The 21429-nt window shown below is 38.0% G+C and overlaps 1 protein-coding gene and 1 long non-coding RNA gene across 38 annotated transcripts in view; one reads left to right on the top strand and one right to left on the bottom strand.

Annotated features, from left to right (window-relative positions):
• NRXN3 (neurexin 3) overlaps positions 1-21429 on the bottom strand; it is a 1742415-nt gene that overhangs the window by 149993 nt on the left and 1570993 nt on the right. For all 37 annotated transcript variants that reach the window (XR_008620931.2, XR_008620932.2, XR_008620933.2 and 34 more), the window contains one exon: positions 16641-16948. Coding sequence is in view for 34 of the 37 variants with exons in the window: in XM_055097889.2 (XP_054953864.1) it covers positions 16641-16948 (308 nt within the window). In the remaining 3 variants the exon portion in view is untranslated. The remainder of the gene's footprint in view (positions 1-16640; positions 16949-21429) is intronic.
• The window catches only part of LOC117975698 (uncharacterized), a 582695-nt gene that overhangs the window by 479641 nt on the left and 81625 nt on the right, over positions 1-21429 (top strand). The window lies entirely within an intron of this gene.

Genomic DNA, 21429 nt, shown 5'->3' with positions numbered 1-21429 from the left:
TTCGTTTTCTGGCTAGAAATAGCCCTGGGAACATCCTCATCAAATTCCTTCTGCACTTTTCTATTCATGATTGTCTCACACTAGTTTCCACTTAGCTCTCCTTCAATGGAAGTCAAATGTAGCTTGTACCTAGTGTAATGATTTAATCAAATTCTATTTTCAGTGTGTGTATATATAATTCCTATTGGAATTGTGTACTGATAGCAAGTTCTTGTATATGTATATCCATCCAACATTAATTCGACATTCTTTTTGTGTGGAGCCCCATCTGTGTTCTTACAATATATTATTTCTCTTTAGGGGAAAGAAATATGTGGGAGTAATTCTTTTTCTACAGCTTCTACCAACTAGCACATGTAAGGTAAAGTAAATAAATACATTATGGTGATAAAGCTGGGAGCCAAGTGAAAAGACTTTATCACCAAACACTGTAGGATGGAACCCAGTGACATGCAAACATATTGATTGACATTTTGTAGCATAAAAATTCCAGAGTGACAATTCTAATCCTTGCTCCTCTCAAAAATATAAGCATCTGGTGTGAAGCAGAGGAATGAGCTTATGCTCATTTCTGGATGTAAAAAATTCAAAGGGTTTATACATATTATTTAATTCTCATTCTTTCTGAGGTGGCTAAGAAATGAACATTATTGGTGAAACTGAAAAAAAAAATAAGGGCTCTTAAGGGAATATAAAAAAGAGTTGAACATTTTGCCTTGGGTTAGAGAGGGAATTGGTGGTACAGTAATTCTTACTGGAATTGTGTAGTGATAGCTAGTTTATATATACATACATATGTATATGTATATGTATGTATATATAAACTAGCTATCACTACACAATTCCAGTAAGAATTACTGTACCACCAATTCCCTCTCTAACCCAAGGCAAAATGTTCGAATATATATATATATATATATATATATATATATATATATATATATACACACACACAATATATATCTCAGATCTCTACTAAAGTTGGTTACCCTCAAAACTTTATGCTAATTAATTATAGCTATTCATTTTTTGTGTGTATGTGTGTGTGTTATAGTTTAGTAATAGCTTAGCTGATCAAATCATACCAAAGTCAGGATGCCAACACAGGGCAGCTAATCGGCAAATAACCACAACTATACAAAAGCAAGAACTATAGAGGGCAGCAGCATGTGGTTCAAGAGACCTGAGTTGTAAGTGCTACTTTGAGGTCCACTGATAAGGATATTTCAGAGAGAGGGTTAAAAAAAAAAAAAAGTAAAAATCAGTGCAGTCAAGGAATTAGACACCAAACTGTGATGTCAACAGCTGCAACATTGGATGCCCAAAAACATTGGACGGATGCTTTTAAATTTATTAGTGAAGATAATTTCCAACATACAAGTCCTTCCCAGGCAAATTATCATCAAGGGTGAGAATGGAATAAAACATTCTTCAGATGAGCAATGTCTCAATGATTTTACTTTTTAGCTATCCTTTCTCAGGAGGCTACAGGACAATGCGCACCTTGAAAATGAGGAAATAAATAGAGCTGAAACTAGGATTTAATACAGGAGCAGGGCCCAGGGATTTTCCAGCATGACGAGCAAGGAAGACGCAGGATGATAGCTGTGAGGCAGGCTCAGCAAGCGCCCAGCCCAGACTAAAGCAGGAGGTCAGACGACTCCAGAAGGGAGACCTCCAAGACAGAAAAAGAAATAATGGAGTCCTGTCGGTTTATCTTGTGAGGTCTTTTGTAGCTGTTGGCTGTAGCACTGATGGGTGGCTAGAAAAATAAGCTAACGAGATAACGAGGGTATTCATTAACAAAGAGTTACAGGAAAACAGAAATAGTCATAACAGTAGAATGTTTTGTCAGAGGTAGAAATATAGTCTGTTGTTTTTCACTGCTGTATCCTCAGTCTCAGTGTCTGGCACATTCTATGCAGCTGGTGAATAGTTGTGGAACAAGTCAGTTCATGTATGATCTTACATTGTTTTCAATAGGTGATATCACAAAGTCATAATAACAAACTCTGAACATTTATTTAATCGAAATGTGATAGAATTTTACTGGGAAACTGGAAGGTAAAAAAGTGTGTGTAGGTTGTAGGGCAGGGAGAGCATGAGAAAGCTCAACTTTTACTTCCAGAAGCAGAAGTCATTAGTTAGTATGTAAAACTGAAAAAGTCAAGAAATAGAAATGCAAGCATATTGCTAGAACTATGAAGGGAAATGTCTGAAAAGGATATAAAAGGGTGACCAGTATAGAGCAGGACTTTAGGGCAAGGTTAGAAAGATACTACTGTTTTTCTTTTGTTATTGTTGTTTTCTTATTTTAAGTCTCACGATGCTATCTATCTTCAGCTGCGTTTTCAGAAAACAAAGTCTGAGGCCCGGTATCGTGTTTGGGAAGTTTGGGGAGAGTGACATCAGAGTCTGGGCAGAAGGGGGAGGTGAACATTCATGCAATAGAGACCTCAGCTGGCCTTAGGAAACTCTCTAGCTAAAAGGCCCTTCCCAGTTATCCAGTCTTGAGACAATGGGCTGAGTCTTGATAGATCCCCCCAGCTCCATCATCCATCATTAATTGGATATGGGCCACCCTTCACCATCATTAATTGGATATGGGCAACCCTTCAGGAAGGGGCTTGACCTTGGTTGGGCAAGGTGGCTTCAATAGTCAAAGGCAGTTCTTGGTGAAGGATTTAGCCAACAGCCATCAGCCAGCACTCTAGCAGCTAAAGTGATGCCTTTTCCCCAAAGGGGATATCTAGGCACAGTTCAAGGTTTTAAATTGTGTGGCTGTATTACTTAGGCCAACCACAGTGGCTCACACCTCTAATCCCAGCACTCCAACGCAGGAGGATCACTTGAGCCCAGGAGTTTGAGACCAACCTGGGAAATAAAGTAAGACCTCATCTCTATAAATAAATATATAAATAATAAATAAATAAGAAATATATATACATATATACACTAAAAATAAACTATGTAAATATATTGTTTGTTTAGATAAAAATAAATTAAAATGTGAAATTACCTGTTGTTTACATTTTTTATAAAGTGGTTGAGCAATTTGCCCCTGGACATAGAGCTTTGAGCAATGAAACTAGTACTTGAAACCAGAATGGCCCATCTCTGAAGCTCATCTGGTTGTGTGGGGCTCAATCTCTGAGATTCTTCCAATATAAACATTCCATAAAACTATAATCTCAAACCAACACAAGAAGATATTTGCCATAAACATTGCAAATTTAGTCTCCAGGACCGAAATATGTTTCAATCACTTTATTGTAACTTGCTTTACGGTTTCCATCTTTTTTAGTCAAAACATATATTGTTTACATTTGAAATTTGGTCTTTTTTGAATAGAAATTAAAGACCCTATTCTTGGAATAGACCTCTGTAAATATAGATGGCTGCTGCCTTTGCAACTGTACTAGCCAATCAGCATGCTAAAGTTTTTGTAAAAAACTGGGCTGCAAGTGAGTCCGCTTGTAGTCTGAAAATATTTAAGAACAGTACCAGACTGTGTGTTCCTTTAAAGCAGAAAAATTTCTATTTCATTCTTTATTTCTCCAAAGTCTTGCACTTATGAGACACCCAATGTTTGTGGAATAGAAAATGTTCTCCATAAGAAAAGAGGGTTTTTGTCTGTTTACTGATGTTGTTCAAGTGCCCAGGACAGTACTTAGCCCATACTAGGCACTCAAATAACTCAAATATTTTTTAATGAAATTCAAAATCAAACTAAAATTGAAGTAACATGGGGGCACCTCAGTTATATATCACCTCAGTTATATATCTCATGTCCTCATAAACTGGACTGTGGAAGTATAAAGCATTTTTGAAATCAGATCATAGTACTCCTTGTCTAGGCTAATGAATTTGCCATTTTATCAGTAGACACATGTGTTACAATAGCACTCTTATTGTGGTCCCAACTTCCCAACTAAGACCACTGCTGTGCAGTCTTCTTAAATGACAGAGCCAGAAATCATTTAGCAGTCACCCTTTCTTTGAATGAGAAACAGGAGAGAATCAGACACTGTGGTTTATACAACACATAAATAGATTTTTATTATTTTTTTTAAATAGTGCTTTCAAAAGCTTGAAATCAACCAGGATATGGAGGTAATTATATTAAGAGTGTTACAGAGCAACGAAATTATTCTGTTTTTTGCATAAGTGGTCAGGGATATAATTTGCATAAGTTATATCATATTGATTCTAGCAGACAGAGACTCAATAAAGACAAAAGAACACATGCAAAAATAAATCCCTAGGGAAAAAAATCAGAAGCCACAGATGGAGGCATCTATTATTTTTTACTTTAAATGGAAAACAACAACAATAATAAAACAAACAAACCCCCAAATAAAGGACAACAATCATAACAAAAACCCCATCCAGGTTAATTCTCTTTCATAAAAACTGTCTATTTCTCTCTTTGTCCTTGTTCATTTCTCCCTCATAAAACCTGCTTTCAAATGTCATCCCCTCCCCCTTGCCAATAGATCAAGCATCCTCTAACAGGATAGATAGGGTAGTAAGGAACTAATAATGATAATAATAATAATGAGAAATGGCCTCAGAGATATATTTCATGCATCTTCCTCTCTCCTTGTCTGTCTTCAGTGGAATAGCTTCCCAGCCAGTAGGGCATTAATCATGAGAACAGCAGCCCCGAGATAAAGGCTGGGTGAAATTTCATTGTGCATTATAGTGTGAGTTGTGGGTGCATGAATATGTGTCTCTCTCAGTATCCAGGAGGAGAAAGTGGAGAGGCAGAGCAGAAAAATCTGTCATTTTATACATTTATACTGCTTAAGATGGTCAGGACTGGTTCCCCATTGTTACCGTGGATTAAAATCATTCACATCCTTCTGCTTCCATTGGAGGTCACCTCTCAGAAAGGGGGATAAATATTATGACAAGTTAAATTTTACCTATGTTTTTTTCCATCTGCCTTGGGGGTATGCAGTAAAGTAAGGGACAGGAAGAAGGGGCATCTGAAACCCGGAGCAGCATTGTCTGATGGGATACAGTTTTCTCTTCTAATCCTTAGTGGGGTATCCACCCTTTCACTTACATAATACTTTGGGTTAACAAAATTTCCTGTCTTGAAGAGAACTGAGCTAAGTTTGGGAAGACCATTTGGAAGAGAGAGGTAAACAGATACCATGATTACTCAGCAAGGAACTGTAAATATTTCCTAGAGCCTTGCTCTATACTCTATAGTGAGGTACACATATCTGCAGCATGAGATCATCTGGGAGCTTGTTAGAAGTGCACGATCTGAGATACCACCCCGGATGTGAATTAAAATCTGTGCTTAATAAGATTACCCAGGTGATCTGTATACACACATTAAAGTTTAAGAAGCACTGTTCTCCATAGTGCAAGCAAACACACGAGCATCCTCCCTCTCTCCCTGTCTCTCTCTCTCTCTCTCTCACACACACACATAATAAGATGGGGCCAGAGATATAAGAGGTTGCATTATACACACAAGTCAATCAAATTCCCATCAAGTAATTCTCTCAGTGACTGCTAGCCACCACAGACGTGGTGTGCATTTATTTCCCCAATCATTTTATTTCCCCAATTATTTCATCCATGAATGATGAGGAAATCAAGGAGAACCTTACAATCACCATTTAGCTAACAGAACAAGCTCTCTAGACAACCCAAGGCATTAATTAGAAGGTTTCAAAAGGCAAGGCTGTCATAACAGCCTCAGTGTGTTTCTAATTTTTACAATCATTCAAACATGCACCAGAAAGGTATGAAACCACATCCCACCCCTCCCACCACCTTGTCATAGACATAATGGAAATATCCGCCTTGATGCCTGGCAAGTGACGATTGCTGCTTGAAGTCGTTTTCCTATTATATATAAATAGAACATCATATATTTTCAGAAAAAAAAAAACAATTCTTACCTCAGTTTAAATTGAAACCATTGGCTTTTTTTTTTTTTTTTTTGGATGATTCAAGAGACATTTATCAAGTACAGTCATTCCTCAGCATCTGTGGGGGATTGATTGGTTCCAGGACCTCCCATGGATGGCAAAATCCTCAAGTCCTCAATATAAAATGGCATAGTATTTGCATGTAACCTATACACATCTTCCTGTGCATTTTAAATCATCTCTAGGTTACTTACAATGTCTAGTACAATGTAAATGCTAGGTAAATAGTTGTTATACTGTATTGTTTAGGGAATAATAATAAAAAAGTCTGTACATGTTCAGTACAGACACAATTTTTTAAAAATATTTTTGATTCACAGTTGGTTGAATGCAGATGCAATCCCACATATGCAGAGGGCCATCTATAATCTACCTTTTACATAGAAGTGGTCATTGTGATGTCTCACCCAACAGCTTTCAGCAAAGAGGGGAGATATAGAAAAAATATTATTTATATTATGATTTTAATTATATCAAAGATATTTTATTCATCTCTCTCAACCTAAGCCATACAAATCCATGAAATGGGCACGTAATTCTTACAGCAATAATTACAGAGCATCTCTGCTGTCTTCCTCTCCTTCTCAATTTTTCCTTTCTTTTACTTCTTCTAATTCATTGTTCCCTACATTTAACTGTCCCTGTGTGTGTGTGTCCAAGACACTATGCTAGATAATGTTAAAATAAAACTTTCTTTTCTGAGGAAAAAGCATAGGCCCAAGGAAGCTAATTGCCATATCAGAGACCACAAACTAGCAACAGAATAAAAAAGAAAATATAGTTGCAATACTGGTTTATCAGCTGAGACCAGATTATAATCCCATTTAAGACAGCAGCAATAATAATCTTTGAGCCCCACCCATTTAAGCCCTTGACTTATATTATCTTAACCTACCCTTGAAGTTGGAAATCATCCCCATATTTCAGATAATAAAAAAACATAGCTCCACAAAGGACCCTGGCCAAAATTCTACAGCTAGAAATGAAGGTCTGCCTAGAGTCATGGTTTTAAGAACTTCTCCAGTCATGAGCTAAGTCTCCTGATGCCTGCTTCAATGCACTTTCCTCCGTACCAGGCTGCTTCCTCCTAACTCCCTTTGCCTACTTTGTAAATAAATTATATTGGCCCCCACTGCCTCTTCACTCTGATGATAAGCATTTACTTAACTTACTTTCATTCGTTTAACACATTTATTTTTCTTCAACTGATATTTTTGAGCCCTGCTTTGTGGCAGGCACCATTCTAGGCTCTAAATGTCCAATGATGAGCAACACAGCTATTGTTCCTTCTCTCAATCATCAATGTTCTTTCAAATTATCACTAAAAATGGGTAAATATGGGGCTAGTCAAATTATAGGGTTTCAGACATGAATAAATGGTGCTCACACAATATACTCAGCCATTAGACCAATGTTGGGGACCAGCCTCAGCACCACCCGTAGGGTACCCGAAGTCCGGTGGCGACAAACGAATGAGAATAGACAGGTTAAGAGCGCATAAAGAGTGGAGTGCCAGGGGGCCAAGTGTAAAATGGAGGCTGCAAAGGCGCCAAGCTCTGGTCTCCACACTATTTGTTGAGTACAATCACTTAGCTCTAAGAAGCAGATGTTCAGGGGTGAAACGGTGAAAGGGGGGCGGTGTGTCATACACCTAATCTATAGCAATCTATAGCAACGGCAGTTTAGGTAAATTTTCTTTGTGCTGAAGCAGCATAAAATTAACTACTGATTTATTCTTTAATTTATCGGAGAGCAGCTAGGGGGAGTGGGCCTCACTAGGAGCCAGCATATCTGGCCACATTTCAATGCTTCAAAGGAGAGTCTTTCTCCTTTGAACACAGTGTTTACAGATAAGAGAGCAGATCTCGCTCTGAGCCTGGGAACATGATGGCATTTAGGAGGCTTTCCTCCTCAGAGGCCTCTTGTGGCTTTCAACAACTTATTGTCCCATATTTTTATGGCCAGTTTATGCAGGCACCATCCTACAAGCCCTTTTCTCAACAGACCAAAAAAAAAAAAAAAAAAAAAAAAAAAAGGCAGTAACTAGAAGCAGGTAGGAGGCTCCTAAAATCTACCCAAACACATAGAGAAAAAGTAAAAAAGCCTCAAGTTAATTTTCCATCCTTACCAAGTAATTTTTATTTGCATATATTTGAAAGTAGGTTTTAGGAGAATTAAGGATTACGTTATTTGGAAAGGAAGAAGAAGAAACTGGAAAGGGAAAGGTGGGTGATATTACATTTCCAAAAGTGATTTGAAAACTATATGTGCTAGAATTAGCCCTTGCTTTTGGCTGAGCAACAAGACTGGAAGCTAACAAAAATAATCTTACATACCAGAGACAATGAGATATCTCTGGGACTCCTTATTCCTAGAGCAAAGATCCAAGAGCAGCAAAACCAGTGATGCCCACCCTCACTGGTGAGCCTCATGAGGGAGTGGGTCCTGGGAAACAGGTGCTTGGATTCAGTCTGTAAATATTGTGTGGCCTGTGGACTCCCTGAGAAGGTACTGGTGGATGGTTGACTATTTATACCTTTCAACCAACATTGACTGCGTATTACTCTGTGCTCGCTACTGTTCTAGGCACTGTGCTATTTTAGTGCCTAAAATAAAGATCTTGCCATCCTAGAACTCACAATCTACTAAATAGGGACAATAAACAAATAAATGTGAGCTATAATGTCAGGCAGTGATAAGTGCTATGAGAGGTAACAAAACAGGAAAAGGCGATAGAGTGTTGTATTTTACAGACGGTCAAGGAGGTCCTTTCTGGAAGGTGCAATATAAGCGGAAACCTGGGTGAAGTGAGGGAGTGAGTACTGTGAATAGCAGGGAAGGGCTGTTGCAGGCAGAGGAAATGGCAGGTGAAAAGGCACAGGCACACTTGGCACATTCAGGCAGGGCTGAGAAGATTGAATGAGACACTCGCTTAAGGTGTAAGATTTAACGGGGGTTTGCTAAAACTTTGTTTTCAAGATCAATCATATTTTGCTGAAATATTTTTAAATCAATATTAATGCAGGAAAAAAATCTGCAAAAGCAAAAAGTCAAATATCAATTTTAAGATGAAAATCTAAGCTTGCAATTGCATAATCCTGCCTCACCGGTTTCACCCTTCTTCTGGCTCTGTGTTCAAGAAGGATCAAGAAGACCTGTGTGATTGGAGCAACGTGGTGGAAAATATGGTCAGAGCAATAGGAAGGAGGAGAACCATATGCCACACAGCAAGGATTTTGGCTTTAGATTTGGCTAAAGAGTCTGTTAGGTAATTAGAAAAACCACCCTGAGGTTTAAAAACACTCAGGGACCTCCACCCGTGGGTAGCCAAGAGCTGACCCCACTTCCCTCCCAGCTGTTCAGATGCCAAGAAATAAGAGCCAGCACTTTATTAGTAGTTCTGGTGGAAATTCCATCCTGTAAATATTACACCCTAATTGGAAGGGCAGCTCTATGAATTCTCCTGGGAGCTTTCACACTTCCAGCCTGTCTGCCATCAGGACCCTTTCATCGACTAGACCTAGTTTTGGAAAGCACCTGTTTCATCCACCAAAATTATGTATTAAAGGAAGGATGAAAACAAACTACACTGCACTCTTTTCACTTGCCTATTTGTACTGCCAACATCTAAGTCTTTAAGAGGAAGGTAAACCCATCAAGCTCCCTTTTCTGTTGTTGTTAGAACTGTGCAGTTCCAGAGAGTAAATGTCACCAGAGAATCTTACCAGGCAACAAGTAAATTAGCGTGCAATTTCTCTCCCCCTAAATTATTCTCTAAGAGGGAAAAAGAAAGTACCTGCGTAAGGGTAAGGAGAAGACAGAAGATATTTCTTGGCTGGCAGCTAAAGTCTAATTAGACTGACAAATCTTCAGCGCCTTCTCCAGTTATGAGGCTTGGCAGGAAAAGAACAAACCCTGGAGCCTCACATTATGTAAGGCTGTTAATCAATATTAGTTGAGCCCTGATCCTAAAAATAAACTTCCCCCGGAGGCTCTGTTGTCTAGTGGTAAAAGCAAGGAGATGAAAACTGTGTAGATTCCTTATCTCATTTCTCTCAAGCTGGTGGCAGCAGGGAAAAGGTGGAAGGACCCAGAGGGGATAATTCTTTGGGTAAGTATAACCAGTTTTGATACAGTGTGATCTACATCCTGCTATAGCACAGTATTTGGGGATAAGGTGGATCTATCTTGTCTCCCAGTGCAAGGAAGTTTGATTATTTGAAGACCTGGAGAATATCTGAGGTTCTAGTCTGGGCCTCGAAGTGCCATTGATAACAACATGCTGTAAATCTGTGTGTCATCATAGAAGCATGTGATATTGCTAATATTTAACCATTTTGATCTACAAAAATAGTGGTTTCATACACTTCAACCTAATAGAATAGTCTATGTGTTGTAACTGTTCAGCAAAGCCAATTCCCACTCCAGAACATGAAAGAGCCTGCCGTAGCAATCTCTCCTGATTGATGAGCTTGGGGCTCTGATTCAATCTGGGGCCCTTAGAAGAACTCACAATCCAGGCCCTTGTGAGTTTGTATGAGTATAAACAAAATTGTTCCTGGGCTTATCCAGCCCCACAGGAAGGCTAAGCTCTAGGGAGATCTGTGAGTTCTGGGAGAGTCCCTTAGGTTGAAGTGGTTTCCTTATGTGAAAATTTTTACTGAAAAGTTATGGGGTGCTTTTCACACATGATTGCACTTTACTATTTACAAGGAGCCTACGGGAAAGGTACTGTAAGGCCACTTTTACAGACAGTAAAACTGAGGCTTAGGCTAATCACCTGCCCAGAGATATACAGCAATATGGTTTGGCTCTGTGTCCCTACGCAAATCTCATCTCAAATTATAATTCGCACATGTAGAGGGAGGGACCTGGTGGGAGGGGGGATCAGGGGGGCAGTTTCCCCACTCTCCTTTCTCTCTCCGGCCACCATGATTCTAAGTAAGTTTCCTGAGGCCTCTCCAGGCATACGGAACTGTGAGTCAATTAAACCTCTTTTCTTTATAAATTACTTAGTCTCAGGTAGTTTTTTATAGCAGTGTGAGAACAGACTTATACATACAGCTAAGCAACTGGAAAAACCTGGAGTCCAACTCAGAAACTCTGAGGCAAAAGCCCACGCTCTTCAACACACTGAGACTCTACCCAGAACAGACATTGCGCAGGATCAACATTTTAATCCAAAGTTTTTTCTTTGTTTTGTAATCATCAGTATCAAGGCTGAAGCATGCTTCTTACTGTCTGCAGTCTGACACTGAAAAGCTAAGAGTACTTTGCCTGTAAGAATTTTTACAAAACATGAGAAATTGTGGCTTCCTTCTGGAATTTGCAAAAGTGGTTCATATTCAACCACCAAGTTTGTGAAGCTTGAGAATGAAATCTCACAAACCTCTTAAGTCTTTCATTTTGACTAGTTATAAGGATAGTTCCAATCCATGCTGAGCATTGTGATTTTCTGGCAATTTTCAGGCAGCAGTGGCCAATGTCAAGGTGACTTTACCAATGCCCGACACAGAAAAAGTATGTCATGATCAGTATCCTGCAAATAGTTTATAAATGATTCCAAATGGTGATTTGCACAGAACACACTGAGCTTTTTTTTTTTTTCTGCTGATAACTCAGGAGGGAGACATAAGGTAAAAGAATACACTTTAGTGGTAAAAGACTTGTTTCTCACTTTTTCCTTCTATCCTGAAGGAAGACCAACGAATTTGAGTGTAGACTGAGTTGAACTTTTCTATTTTAGAAGCTGACCTATCAGCACCATAATAATTACCCACCAATATTGGAGTCAGTTGTAGAGGAAGTGTTTGTGCAATTATGGGGGCATTCCTGGTAGTAAGATACACAGGGAACCCAATTCAGTTTACTGGTAGTAAGATACACAGGGAACCCAATTCAGTTTACTGGTAGTAAGATACACAGGGAACCCAATTCAGTTTACCCCTCTGGGCCCTCTCCCACTTGGCAAAGTTTCAGGCCAAGATTTTGATTCTGGACCCCTTGCTACTCACAAACTCCCTCTTATGCATTCTCTGTTCTACTTGGACTTGGCTATCTCTCCCAGAGATTATAATCTCTGCTTTTAACAACTTAGCTTCTGGCTGACATTTGACCAACCAGGAATATGTTCCTCTCACCACCTGTCCAATTGTGCTCTTTTTACAACAAGGCCTAGTAGAATGAGTGCATGAGATCCAGTCAAGCCACACCATGCAACACTTGCCATCCCCAGCACAAAGAGCCATTCATGAGTCACTACTTCATATTGATAGCTCATGTCAAACCCTCTTGCCCTATTTAGATTGTAAATTCCACGATGGTAAGGAATCTGGATTTGTCTTCTTTGCAACCCTAAAAGACATGTGGATAGACAGAACATATTTTCAAAGACTCATAGAACTCTAAGTTGGTTTAAAATAAAACAGAAATTTAAAGATGGGTAGTGAGGTGTCAGAGAAGTCTGTTCCTGAGATCATAGAAATTTTGATTTGCCAGGACTAATTTCAGCCCCTAAATTCTGCTTGGATCCACCTTCAAATCTCTATTTCCCCCAAACTTCCTAGCCCCTACTCTAAACTATAGCCACTACTGTCGGTAGTCACAGCCCCATTTTCTGAGGCAGATATTTGCCTGAGAGGATCTTGATTTAATACACCAATTGTGGGAAACAGAATATAATAATAATGGTTAAAACGCATGCAGTCTTACTCTGAATGGTACACTTATTTTAAGCATTTTACTTATATCAACTCATTTATCCTTATGACAATCATATAACATAGCCACTAGAAGTACACCACCCTCCCTACTTTATAATATGGTAGCCTTAGTAATGTGGTAGACTTAGGTTGGTTGCAAATTATTGCTACTCCTCCTCCTATTGAGAAGTGATATTTATGTCTCCTCCTCTGAAACTGGGAAAGCTCTGTGACTGTTTAGACTAATAGCATATTGTACAAGTGACACTGCCAGTTACCCAGCCCAGGCTATATAAAACTGGCACCCTCTACTTCCTGCCCCTGGAAGTACTCTCTCTGGAAGCCCTGAGCCTCTATAAACACAGCCCATCTGCGTTGCTGGAGAAACCACAAGGAGAATCCCAGAGAATACATAGAGAGGGAAAAGGGCCCTGCTGAGTCCCATCTTCCCAGTTAACCCAGCAAAGCACAAGGTATGTAAATAAAGCCAGACCCTCCAGGCAAAGTCAGCCACTGAGTGAACACAATCATCTCTCTAGATGGCACAGAAGAATTGCCTTGCTGAACTGTGCCCAAATTTCTGTCTCACAGAATTTTGAAATCTAATGACATAATTGTTTTAAACCACCAAGTTATGGGAAAGTTTGTTTCATATAAATAGTTAACTAGAACTTACATGACTTGTCTGGGGTCATGTAAGCTAATATGAGGATGAACAAAGTTTTAAACCCAGCTAATCTAGCTCCAAGTACATGCACTGAATCACTATGCTATAGCCTTACTACTGAAAAATACAACAAATTTGGCCAAAGCACCCTGATCACTGTGGAGGAAACACTTTCCTCAAGCTATGCTACCTTCCATTGTGAAATGACTCTAAAGTAGGTAATAAAGCCTGTCTTGTTTTCAGATGTATTCAGTAAATATTTACTGAGCACCTATGAAGTACCAGGCCTTTACTTGAGAATTATCACTCACACACCTGCTTTCTCAATGCACATCTTAAATTTTTTAAAATTCAATAGAGTACCTAGAGCTATCCTTCTCAATGTAGGATCAAGACCTGATGCTTGGGCATGATTGCTATGAGTAAATTAACATCAGCCAGGTTATTCACAGATAGTTCTACACTCTTACCTGTAACAAAATGGAATCAGAAAGATCAAAGCACCAATTACTTCTAGAGGCTATAACACTAGACAGACATACCAACTCAAAAACTACTTGTTCACATTCACACACAGTTAAAAGCAGCACTGAAAGCACTTTACAGTTTTCCTTTGATCTGAAATCAACACTAACCAGGTTGACCAGAAAAGAACTCTTGAAAGGATGTTTTCTTTGCTTATGCTTTAAGAAAGAACTAGAGGATTTTTGAACAGACAGGTTTTTATACTGGTGGACTGACATGCTTATTTTCTTTCTCCTAGAGGAGTCTCATTTTAGGAAAACTTTGCTTTGACAATGTTATTAAATTTAGCAAAAGAGGACAGAACAGTGGTATCATTTGGAAAATGTTCTATGTATGATTTCACATATAGATAAAAAAGTGAATAATGGGCCTAGTGAATATGAAATCCAGTCTTCCCTACCTTTTTTTCCCCACTCACTTCTGAAGTATCTCCCAGAGATCAGAACTTTATGAATCCTCCTCATCTAAGAAAAGTAGTGGGGTCACATAGGCATATTAATGCTTCCGGGACTGACCTTCCTTACCTGCACTCTCTAGAGTCTGGGAATTGTCCTAAACTTTGAATAGAATCCAATAGTTGTTGGGTCCCCAGTCCTAACATAGGTTTGATGTGATCAACAGAATATGTTTAAGACCAGACTAGGCTTGAAGATGAGGCTTTTAAGTTTTTAATGGAGCACAGGGCAGAGTTCTGATGACTAGTGGTCAAGAACAAAAAAGATTTCCAAAACCCTTGGCAGAAAGTTATTTCCTCTAGTTAGTCTTCCAAAAAATCCAGGGCTTTTAAAATCCCTCATCGCAGTCTAATCAATTCTTGTAGGCTATTGGCTTTCCTCCAAGAGGATGTACTTACCCTTAAAACCAAAGAGTCTCAACAGGTTTATAACTCATTTTTGTAGACTTGGTAGAAGTAAAAGGAAAAGCATGTAGATGTAGTTCGATAATTACTGGACTTAAAGAAACACATGCCAGAGAGAGGCTATTGGAGAAGGCATTCCCAGTTGTTCATCTCCTCTAAAATGGCCATAGGTTCTATAATGTTTAGAGTTACAATCACTAGCAAGATTTTGTATCCTGTACCCTACTTTTCTTCCAAAGTTCTGACTTTCTTAATTTGCGGAAAGAGTTCAGGAACTCACCCAGTTTATTCCCATTTATGTATGTGCTACAGGAGGGAAAGCCAAAAAACCAATAATTACTACGGCTTGGTTCCCGAATCCCCGTGTAACATTAAATCATCTCAAGGTCAGCGAAAATTTGGCCTTAAAAAGAACTACAGGACCAGCCATTCCTATGAAGAAAAAGCCATTTGCTTCTCTGCTTCCCACAGAGTTAGCAGAATACGTTCTGACAGAAACAAAACAAGTCTGCCAAGACCTGTGCAGACAGAACTATCCTTTCACCAACAATAAATAGATCTGCTCTTGAGCTAGAGAGAGTCATAATAGAAATATATATTGCCTTTTATCTTCTTTTCAGTGAGTAGAGCAAGGTGTCAGGAGTTATTGGTTTAATATCAGTAGAGAAGAGCTATTTTTTTTCTCGTGAGCATGTGTGTAAGTATGCAGGTAATAGCATGTGTGACGGTAACAGTACTATGCTAACCAGGTTTTTAGAAGCCTTTTGAAAACAATAAAATTGCCCTTATGACACTGTCAGCATATATAACTCCAAATTGTTACTGTGGAGCCATGTAAAGAGCTGTCTGGATAGTTCTGCTCAAGGAAAAGGAAAAAGGAAGGCAACAGATAATACACTTACCATTACCTAGCTCACGTACATTTAATTCTGAAAAATGGGAACACATAGGTGGTATAATTGATTATTGACTTTAAGTTAACCACATCCATTGGAGTCAATGTAAAGGTGATGTTAAAGACACAACTGAGCTCCTGGATAATGTCTTAAAACAAAGAAGCAAACAGGACAAGTGCTAATCTACTGATTTTTCTATAAACACTAACTAGGATAGGGGTAAGTAATTGTCGCAGCAGCAATTGGAATGTCTCATGGTATGCCAGAGCATTTAAGGCTAATAATTCAGTTAACCTCCTACCCCCTACTAACTAGATTTATGAAATGCCAAGGGAGTCAGCAAAGTATTAAGCTTAGTTTGGATATAATTACTTTCAAGTGGAAAAAAATTGCCACAAAAACAAGGACTTCCGGTATAGCCAAACTCAAACCTTCAAATTTTCTACTGTAATTAGTATCTTGATCAAATATAAAGAAAACAAAATGGGCACAAACCTGACACATGATTAATCAGGATTTGATAACAAACATAAAGACTGCATTTTACAAGGAGTAGTTGCACTTCTAACTTTAACTGCCCTTCATTTAATGGTACCCATTGACCTCAATAATGAACGATTCATGTTATAGCAAAGCCATCTGGAGAATGTGAATGAAATTGAACTAGGATATAGCTTTTCATATGATAACAGATTTTCGTTCCCTTCCTTTCCCTTTCTGTTATTTGAAAAGGTAATAAAATTAAAGGAGAGAGTATTTCATACTGAAAGTGTAGTCCATTGCTCGTTTTGAATAACAGCTTTACCATTTCAGTGATAAATACAATAAGAATAACAACCCAGGAGTGCCACAGACTTTTATGACTTCTTTAGCAATGACTTCACCTTTCTCTTCTCCTGGGTCTCATTACTATGAGTATCTGCCAGCATCCTTCTTACATAGTAATTCAAACTCTTTAGCTACATAAAGCAATGACCATGATAACAATGTTGCAAAGATAAAAATACAGACACAATTAATACTTGGAAAAAGGCCTACCTGAATGCTGGCTGTAGAGCGATTCTTACGGGTTGTGGTAGTCGCCATTGTAGTAGTGGTTTCCATGACAGTAGTAGACATTTCTGGTGGCATGGAGGTCGTCTGTGTTGTTCCCAAAATTGATGGGACTTCTCCAACCAGCCGAACACTTCCATTGATTTTAATATTGGGGTTGTTCTCAGCCGCCATGTTCAGTACTTTCAAACCATCATAATAGAGCCCAGAGAGTTGGCCTTGGAAGAGGCGTCCTTTGTCCTTTCCACCAATGGCTATTTGCGCCTGAGTGTTGAAGATGGTTAACTGCCGGCCTAGTGGGTTGGGTGGAGGAAACATTATTATTCTCATACGTTTTCCTTGTTTGCCTTACCTGGTCTGAATGGACCAGGCATCATAACAGGCTTCCTTGAGCAATTGAAGGGGAGGAAAAAATAGACAACAAAACCTCAGTACTGACGTTAGCAAGTAGCATTTCATTATGGTTATCTCTTCCACTGTCTAGCTGAAAATCTTTGATAACTTGAACAATCAAGTCTCTATTCCTTCATAGTGAGGAAGAAGAAATCTTGGTTCAATGATAAGAAGTATTATGGTCTTCTTGGGTATATAATTGTGGATGACAGAAAGAAACACTCAAATCAGGTGATGACCAGAATAAATTACGGATACCTACTGCATTAATGTTTAAAGCTACGAAGTAAAATAATGAGAATGAAAAGAATTAAATATGGCCAAAAAAACTCAGTGAGGTGACTCAGAAAACTAAATTTAAAAACCAGGTCTGATAATTAAATTAGCTGAAATTAAATTTCAGTTAAGAGACTTGGATTCATTGCATACTTGTAAAAATGAACTACTAGTCACCAAACATATCATTTCTAGTCACCAAACGTATCATTTCCTATAAATCTTCATAGGGCATAATATTCTATTTTCTGGTTAACAAAATCATGAGAGATAAATTCCTATCTCTATTAATTTGTTTTTAGGAGGATGGATTATGGTCCCACAACTAAATTATTCCCTCAGTATGAAATACAAGCATATTGGTAATGTTCCAGTCCTGGGGAAGTTGTCCTTCAGATTTAATAAATTTTTTAAAATGGATGGATATTAATGAAGAAAGCAACACATAAAACTCCTTAAAATGACATAGAGGTGTGTTAATGAGTTGAAGAATATCAATAGTTCACTTTATTTCGAGTTCCCACTTTGACACCATTTATACTGCTCTGAAAAGTATCAAAATGAAAAATCATACCAGTATAGAGTTTAGAAGAATGAAACCCAGCTAAAATTCCTCCCAACTCTTTCTACTTATAAAACTCTCAAGTATGAGATTTTTTTCCCAAGAAAACTCAAAGAGCTTTTTAAAATTTATTGCAATTTATCAGAACAGCAACATGCTAAGGCCTTCTTTACTGTTATGTCTCCAGATTACTTCATTTTGCTTTTCCATATGAAGAAAGGAAAAAAGAAAGACTTATTAATGGAATTAAATATATGCCTTCTGAAGTTTTCTCCCCTTAGTGATCAAACAACGCTCCACTCATTCTTAATCTAATCACCTGAATTACCTTAGCTAGAAATAACTAGAAACAATTTTGTTATTTATGACTACTTAATAAAAAGAGGGTTTTTAACAAAATTATAAAGCTTTTTGCTTTATAATTTCCAATATGAATAGAGGGATATTGTTATGTTTGGGCTTTAAAAATCTACCACTGTTACATGGTCTTCAAGGCTACACAATGTTGACCTGTCCTTGAATTCCTGGTGTATAATGTGAAATACCTTCTCAATGTATAACAATGAAAGAAATGGAAGTGGCAGAGAAGAGAATGCTCATCCGATCAGAGGATACTCCTTAGACAAGAGTTAATTCTGCACACTGGGCAACTCATAGTGCCCATTAATCAAGAATGATTTATAAATAATAGCCCTTTGGAAGCTTTCAACACTGCAGTATGGTGAATTGGCCAGAGAACTTTGTTATAGTGAAAATGATCTATACTTTATAAAAATCTCCAGAACCTGAATATGGGATCTGCTGGCCTTAATGACTACAGAATTACCCAGATCCCAAGGATGCAATCAAAACAGATCTCATAGATTTTCGTCATTTTCTCAGCAATTCATTTAGTGTGTTGTGCATATGCATCACTGTCTGTATTTTGTCCTCTGTCCTCTTCACACGAGACGCAGCAGAAAGTTCAATGCATAATAATACTAAGTAATGTGCTGGAGTTCATACCTCTTTACTGTTTATTGTTGATGACAGTTTTTTTTTTTTTTTTTTTTTTCTGGAAGCCCTGAGCTTACTACAAAAGACATGAAATGATGGAAGGGGAAAATAAATTCTCCCTCAACCCCACAGAGGCATTTGAAGCAGCTTAACATAATGAATTAGAAATTAGAAGCAGCTGCCTAGCAGGAGATTTCTAGGAAAAAATTCAGTATCTTACATTAGACAGCCTAATGCCAAGAGATACTTTCCATGCACACAACTGCTGGCGAATCATAATATTTATCCATCTCTTTATTTTGTATATAGTTCAGCACTGGTGATAAGTTAACAGTTATACTTGATTACAGGTAGAAAATCTTACATTCTAATATCCTTGAAAATACTTCACAATGATAACCTCTATAATAGTTCTCATCTTATTTCTCCAGTGGTGTTATTATGCCAGTGCTTACAAATAAAAAGAGGATCAGAGAAAACTGAAATGCAAAGCTGAATTACACTGGCTAGAGATGATGAGTCTCCTTCATTCCAGTTGCCATCATTCACTCCACAAAGTGCTCTTTGCCTGTTCAAGACTGACCCAAGCATCAGGAAAGGCAAGGCAGGTTTCCTGGGCTACAAGATTTAAACTGCCCCTCTACTCCTGACTACAGCTACTTTCCCAGAGAGATCTGACTAATCAATTCTTGAGAATAAGACACTGGTGGAGTGAGACAGTGAAGGGGGTTGTCTACGTTTCAGTTTTTCATCTTGCCATAGGGAGTGTTTGCTTTTCTGTTTGCTTGTTTGTTTCATGGTCTGTTTCTGGCTAGATCTGCTCTTCTGCTGTAGTAAAACCCTCTCCTAGCTCCCTGTACCTTGGATTAGGTGGTTAATGGCAAAGCTAGCAATCAGTAAAGGAACAGTAGAGCACTCTTCGTGTCCTGCCATCCCTTACTCTGATTAATTTATCTCTCAGATAAACAGGGGTTAGTGAATAACAGAAAAAACCATCACTATTCATTCCCTATGAAGAATGTGAAGAACTGACCAGTTTCTTTTTATCATTTGCCCAAGATTTCCCCAAATCAATGCCAGATCTCATTATTCTCATTATTTTCACTCATGGCTTATGATCAGATTTTTATAATAACTGACCATTACATGTACATAAAAACATATATATGTGCATATTTATGCATATATATCCTAATCTGAGAACTATTTAATCTTTCTTAATGCAAAATTTGGTTATAACAAACACCAGTAGAGGAATTGTAGCAGGTTACTTTTTGTTTTAGATACCCATCCTCTTGGAAGTCATTAATTATTACCTCATTTGGACATCAAGTTCACATACTGCTTAAATTAAATCTTTGCATGTCTCCAGTCAGTGTTGCACAAAGACTAATTAATTAAACCTCAGAACACCCTTGGGGAATAGGCAGTATTATTTTGCCCGTCCTCAGATGGGAAATCTGAGATATAGAGAGGTTAAGTGCATTGTCTAAGGTCAGAAAGTTAGTCAATAGTAGACAGAGCCAGAAAAGAGACTTGGGAATGCTATGACCCAGCTCTCCTCCCCAATGACAGAAATAACTCCAAAGAGGCATTCCAAATACTTCCAAATGCATCTGTCTAATCATCCATCTATCTTTATCCTTTATATTCATTGTCTTTACAAGTCTTTGGTATATTTTATTCCTTTTGAAGGGAAGGTTAGCTAGGCAGAGGAAGAGGTAAGACAATAGAATGCATAGATGTTACTCACCCAAATTACAACAAAAATTTTTTTTTCAGAGAACAAATGTAGAAGAGAAACTCACGGTTTGCAAATAATTCTTTTCAGATTTATATGCATATATAATCATACATATATTTAAGAAACTAGGATATCTCCCCCCGTCCCACCTCAGCCACCCCTCCCCCCATCCCAACCCCTCAACTTGTATATTTGAAAGCATCCTTTTATGTGAAAGCCAACGGGTAACAATTCTATTGTAAGAAAAACTAAAAGCCTACTAATAACTTTATAATGGTTTATACAAATGAAAATGCCTGGCATGCTATTAAACTTAGACTTAAAAGGCAATGGAGTAAAATAAAATATTATTAACATAAAATTGAAAGAAACAAAAAGGTTTCTCAGGCACATGAGACTCAGACATGCATCTAGTTTGCTTTTCCTGTTTAAAGTGAGGCAATCATTGTCTTTAATGTTAAAGGGACTTTATGAGCTGATGATTACTAAACAAAATTATTTGCTTTTTAGAGTTATTCTTATTTTTAATTAGACCACATACATTAAAAACAGGGCAAACAGTTAACACTCCGTGAGGATTTTCCACGTTTAAAGGTCTGAATGTCTTCCTCCAACTTAAAACTGTAGTAGTCCTTTGCTCTTTAAGTTGTATACTAAGTAATATACCTGGTTACTTCTTCTATATAACTCAATGAAATCTCTACAAATGTTAAGAGCTCCCTTTAGGTGTTGAGACAAGAGTAGCTTATACTGGCTCAACAACAACAACAACAAAGAATACGTATCTTCTTAGAGACTGTTTT

This window comes from Pan paniscus, chromosome 15 (genome assembly GCF_029289425.2).
Source record: "Pan paniscus chromosome 15, NHGRI_mPanPan1-v2.0_pri, whole genome shotgun sequence".
Classification (NCBI taxonomy): Eukaryota; Metazoa; Chordata; class Mammalia; order Primates; family Hominidae; genus Pan; species Pan paniscus.
This window is presented reverse-complemented; position numbering and strand designations above follow the sequence as displayed.